The sequence below is a fragment of the Solanum tuberosum genome, unplaced genomic scaffold (assembly GCF_000226075.1).
Source record: "Solanum tuberosum cultivar DM 1-3 516 R44 unplaced genomic scaffold, SolTub_3.0 scf00151, whole genome shotgun sequence".
Taxonomy (NCBI): domain Eukaryota; kingdom Viridiplantae; phylum Streptophyta; class Magnoliopsida; order Solanales; family Solanaceae; genus Solanum; species Solanum tuberosum.
Window position 1 is genome coordinate 420396 of NW_006239077.1, and position 5696 is coordinate 426091.

The window sequence follows — 5696 nt, forward strand, 5'->3', positions numbered from 1 at the left end:
CAGATGAGACAAAATCCACTAGTGGATATGTGTTCACCTTAGGCGATGGTGCAATATCCTGAAAATCAGTTAAACATACGATCATTGCTAGATCGACTATGGAGTTCGAGTTTGTAGCTCTGAAGCTAGTTGGTTTAAGGCTGAGCGGCTAAGAAATTTCTTACCGAATATCTCTTTAATAAAAGGCTGAATTGCCTCATGTATACACTGTGATTGTGAAGCCGCAATTGCTATTGCGAAGAATAAATCTTATAATTGTAAGAGCAGACACATGACATTGATGCATGATGTCATTAAGTAGCTGCTAAGAGATAAAATAATTGCAATTGATTATGTGAAGTCAGAATTGAATTCGGTCGATTCACTGACTAAATCCATGGGAAGAAAATTAACTCTTCAAACCTTAATAGAGATGGGTTTAAGGCCAATGTGATTGTCAATAGAGATGGTAACCCAACCTATAACAAGTCAATATTGACACTGCAAACTAACTGAAAGTGTTGAACTGCTACTAAAAATGAGGGATGAGTAATTTACTCTAATGAATTCATAGTCCGTAATTAAGGATGGTGTATTTAAAGCAGTATACACTTAGCTTGATGAATTCACATGTATGAGAAGTGAAGTATTGTGGCCGCTCCTATGAGACTTTGGCCTAGTCTCTAGAGCTCTCATGAATATCAGGCACGCGCATGGCCTATTGGCGCAAAACCGTGTTGAACAATAAAATTATTGAGGTCAAAATGTGATTGATAAAGTCTCTGATTTACAATAAAAATTATTGGTTCATAGAAATATTATATTTCACCAGTAATTCTGTAAATTAAATTTTATTGATCTAAGTTTGGTTTATAGTCCGAAAGGCATCAAACCTATTACATTTTGTCCATGAAATTTCAAGAAGTTATATTCTTTTTGCTATAAATTCTTTTGAAATATGTGGGAGATTGTAAGTAAATATTTATTTCAAATGAATTTATTTTTAAAGTGTATTTAGAAAGCGAAAATAGTTAGTGTATCGAAGAAGAATCATTTTACTTAGAGAAGTAGTATTTGAAAGAATAGTGCTGGCACAATTAAAATAAAATGGCTTCTTGCATGAAGATTTGTTATCCAAGTGTCCATCCACATGTCTTCTTTGGATAGGTTTCCTCTTTTTATACATAGCTTTCAATTCCTTCTTTCAAAGTAAGGTTAAGCACAACAAATTCTCTCCACTTGCACTTCCTCTATTCTCTCCACTTGCACTTCCTCTCTCTCTTTTATCTTTCTGTTTTAAGTCAATTAATTATTTTGACTTTGTTATTTTATTTCTTTAGTAATAACTTGGTAATGTTAATTAATTTGTTGATTCATGTATTCTTTATTTAAATATGAAAGATTTGTTTAATTTTGGGGAAATATTTCATATCGTTAAAATAGTTTTTTAAGACAGTGCCCAACACGACTCAAGTATTAATCTTCTGCACTAATATTTAAATATCACCCTGGTAATATTTATCTAATTTTTAGTATTACTATTTTACTAAATAATAAGTTATATTATTATTGTGTTATTTTCATTGTTCCCCAAACAAATGATTCCCACAAAATTTCAACGTCTATTTAAAAAATGTTATAATTGAAGAAGTTAATTATGTATTATACTACTATATATATATATATCTTTTTAATCCTTGATTTGCACCCACAAGATTTTTCCACCAAACACAACTTCTAATTAAAAATAATTGCACTTGTGAACTTACATTTTGTATTAATATAAATATAATATGATGATCTAGCTTGCTTATAACCAAATATCAAACCATTGGTTTAATCAATATTTTCTAATTAACCTACAAGCAACTATTTGGTTTTTCAAAACCAGAAGCTCTTCCTCCAGCATTAGCACAAGAAGCTTCAGCTGGTTGATTTTTATAGCTAAGATTTACATCTTCTAGTGATATCCCACTGCATGGATATTTCTTGCTACAATCAAATTTCACTGCAACTTCCGTCGCTGATGTTCCACGTATGTCTCGATACTTTATGTCACTAATTTTTACACCCGAGCCCTAAATATATTTTACGAAAACAAAAAACAATATACGTAAGAAATCGTCTATATATAGTTGTTAGAACAAACAATATATTAATTAATCACTTACTTGATGAGGACAATTTTCATTGTTAGGACAGTAATTTTGATCAATAATGATAGGGTTTTGAACGTTCGTCATAACAATATGTTGAAAAAGAATATCTTTGACGAATCCATTGCTTGTTCTTGCCCATGTTTTTACTCTCAATCCATTTTGTGTTCCTGTGAACGTTACGGTTTTAACCGTGACGTTTTGTACTCCAGGTTCTTGTACTTCCCAGCCTAAACTCCCAATGCTGCACCATGATGGTACGTAATTATTAGGTGAAGAAAATAAACAAGTACCAAATATCGTTCATATAAATTGAGACAGACAGAGTTATGATTGAAACCTTATTCCATGACCGGGTCCACATGCTATGTTTTCGATCCATAAGTTAGAAGTGCCAGGGCCAATTGAGATACAATCATCTCCAGTACCAATACGTGAGTTCATTATCGTAACTCTAGATGAATATTGGACGTGAATACCATCAGTGTTTGGACTGTTTCCTGGAGCGGATACCTTTACTCCTTGTAGCTTCACATTATCACAATTATCTACCAAAATGTGGAACATTTGGCTGTTTTGTGATGTTAATCCAATGATATTTATGTTGCTTGAGTTGGAAAATGTAAGTCCCTGGCAAATTACAAATGCAAATGAATATTATTAAATTATTTTTCGCGAATAAAATACACTACTTTTGATGATGTAGATATTGAAATTTTGTGGGACTCTACAAGACGTGTTTAATTCGAATTGGGACTCTAGAAGGTGTGTTCAGTTTCCATTAGAATGCTCGGAGGCTACTCAATCATAAACCCTAGTTCATGCCTATATAAGGGGGCAGGGCGGACCCACGTGGTATCCAGGGGGTTCGGACCCCTGGGCAAAAAATTACATGGTATATAAAAAGTAAATTTTATGTATATCTGTAGATATATATATATTTTGAATCCCTTCAATAACAAAGAAAAACTGATGGCGCAGTGGCAAGTACCCCTGAAATTAAGTTGTACATCATTGGATCGAAACCCAGTGACAACACTTTATTTTTTTCTTTTTCAGTTTCAGTTTTTATTTAGTTTTTTCTTTAATTTTCAGTTCTGTTTTTTTTTTTTTTTTTTAAACTTTAAAAAATGTGTTAAAAGTTTGGTTTTAAACCCAGTTTCCATTAGAATGCTCGGAGGCTACTCAATCATAAACCCTAGTTCATGCCTATATAAGGGGCAGGGCGGACCCACGTGGTATCCAGGGGGTTCGGACCCCTGGGCAAAAAATTACATGGTATATAAAAAGTAAATTTTATGTATATCTGTAGATATATATATATTTTGAATCCCTTCAATAACAAAGAAAAACTGATGGCGCAGTGGCAAGTACCCCTGAAATTAAGTTGTACATCATTGGATCGAAACCCAGTGACAACACTTTATTTTTTTCTTTTTCAGTTTCAGTTTTTTTTAGTTTTTTCTTTAATTTTCAGTTTCTGTTTTTTTTTTTTTTTTTAAACTTTAAACAATGTGTTAAAAGTTTGGTTTTAAACCCAAAAGAATTCAAGGTTTCCATTCTAAAGGCTTATTTACACGTGTATACTTTTATTTTTCGAACCCCTTGAACGAAAATCCTGGGTTCGCCACTGATAAGGGGTACTAAATTCCCTTAAAAGGCATCTCGAGTATTCCACAAAAGTCATGGAATATTCATATAGAGGTCAAATCGAAATCACCCTAGTTCGAGAAATACGCCACTAACGGCCCTCGAATCATGGATAAATCTTAGGATAGTAGAATCAAGGGAGGAACATAATTGTATTATCAATAAAATATTCATGTTTCTTCGAATTTTATTTATGTGGTTTATTTATTTTCCATATGTTTAAAATTTGTTTTCAAACAGATGATACGTACCATTGTTCCTTGAGGACAATTGTTGCTAGACGTTTTGCAAGCCCAAAGACCGGTAGCTTGTCCATCCAAGGTTCCTCCATAGATGGAAACTCCGTTAACTCGGTCAAATTTGATCCAATTATCTTCGTTCCTATTGACATTATAATCCGATGGAGCTAATATAGTGCCATCAATACGTAAGGTAATAGACTTACTCTTGCATGTTTGGCCTTGGAAATATGCATTTTTAAGCAAGTAACTTCCTTGTGGTACGTAAATGGTGGATGGGCTAGTAGATGCACATGCTGCATCCCATGCACTCATAAAGGCTTTCGACGAATCGATTTTTCCATTAGATCTTGCACCATAGTTTTTGATGTTATATATAGCAATGGAAGAGTTGAACATCAAGAAGAAGATTGTGAAAAAAAGTGGGAGATTTTTTACTAAGAAACTCATTTTTAGCTTGTTTGTTATTTTATTCAATAAGTCACAAGGTTGATCAAATATTAATTGGAGGGTGTGGATGTGGAATTGAAGATGGATTTGAAAGGAATTTATAGACTTTGTGTTAGTGATCACCCTCCATTTTCATGGGTTTGATTTTTTATTTTTTTTTCGTTTCATTTTATGTGACACCTTTTGACTTGACACGATATTTGAAAATAAAGAAGATTTTTAAAATTTGTGGTCTAAAACAATCTTTAGATATTTGGGTGACTGAGAATCATTTCATTAAAGATAAAAGAGGAATTCTAAAGCTAAATTATTTTTAATTATAGTAAGATGACATTCTTTTTGAAATTGATTAAAAAGGAAATGATGTCACGTAAAATGGTAGAGTAGGAGAGAAAACTATGTTGATCCTTTAAGACGTTGACGTGAGTTAGGTTTTGTGCAACTATAATTCATTTTTGGTCGTGTTGAGGAAGACTTTTAGTCTAAAATCTTTAACATTATTAAGTCGATAGCCAATTGGATTTCTACATGTTTAACAGAAAAAAGTTAGTTACATGAAGACTTTCTGACACACAGAATATATATCATTAAAAATTAGAGTAATACATAAATCTGATCTAATTTAGGCTCTAATTTTTTTGTTTAAACAAGTAGGAAATTAAATTTGTATAAAGTTAAATAAGTGGATACAAGTGTTTTACATAACATTATAATATGCTTGTATATGGTATAATACATTATTTTGAATGTATCTCATCACGTGAATTGTCATGTAAAATACGTGTCTACTTATTCATAACTTTATACAAAATTTAAGTATTTTTTATGCACACGCAAAGTTAACAGACTTAAATGTCCATTAAAATCAAGTTAAAATGCACATTCATGTATTATGACTTAAGTAGTTGTTACATAATTTCAGAAAAGTTGAATGCTTTTAAAATTTATGGTTTAATATATGTCATATTATTTACTTTCTCTGTTTCATATTTCTTGACCTCAATACTAAAGATAATTGTTTTAATTTACTTGTCCAACTTATGAAATCAAGAGAATTTCATTATATTTTTTCTTTTTACCCTTAGTATTAAATACTATATAAAGTAGTATATGTCAAATTTAAAGTTCCAAAACTATATTAATAAGGTTAGTTTGGTAAATACATTTCTAATTAACTAAAGCTTTCTTAAAGGACGTTTCAGATCAATATGAGTCGCGTAAT

The 5696-nt window shown here is 31.5% G+C and overlaps 1 protein-coding gene across 1 annotated transcript; it reads right to left on the reverse strand.

Moving 5' to 3' along the window:
- Nucleotides 1-1695: 1695 nt before the first annotated feature.
- On the reverse strand, nt 1696-4530 carry LOC102582315 (polygalacturonase-like). Its single transcript, XM_006353051.2, has 4 exons — nt 4037-4530; nt 2476-2765; nt 2151-2379; nt 1696-2057 (listed from the first exon to the last, which is right to left on the reverse strand). Exons 1-4 carry the CDS (start codon nt 4472-4474, stop codon nt 1839-1841), a joined length of 1176 nt encoding a protein of 391 aa, XP_006353113.1. The 5' UTR covers nt 4475-4530; the 3' UTR covers nt 1696-1838.
- Between the last annotated feature and the right edge of the window lie 1166 nt (nt 4531-5696).

Coding starts and splice junctions, on each gene's coding strand:
- LOC102582315 (XM_006353051.2), bottom strand. CDS start 4,474: ATGAGTTTCTTAGTAAAAAATCTCCCACTTTTTTTCACAATCTTCTTC. Junction 2,380..2,475: donor GGACCCGGTCATGGAATAAG/GTTTCAATCATA, acceptor ATCATGGTGCAG/CATTGGGAGTTTAGGCTGGG. Junction 2,058..2,150: donor ATGAAAATTGTCCTCATCAA/GTAAGTGATTAA, acceptor AAATATATTTAG/GGCTCGGGTGTAAAAATTAG.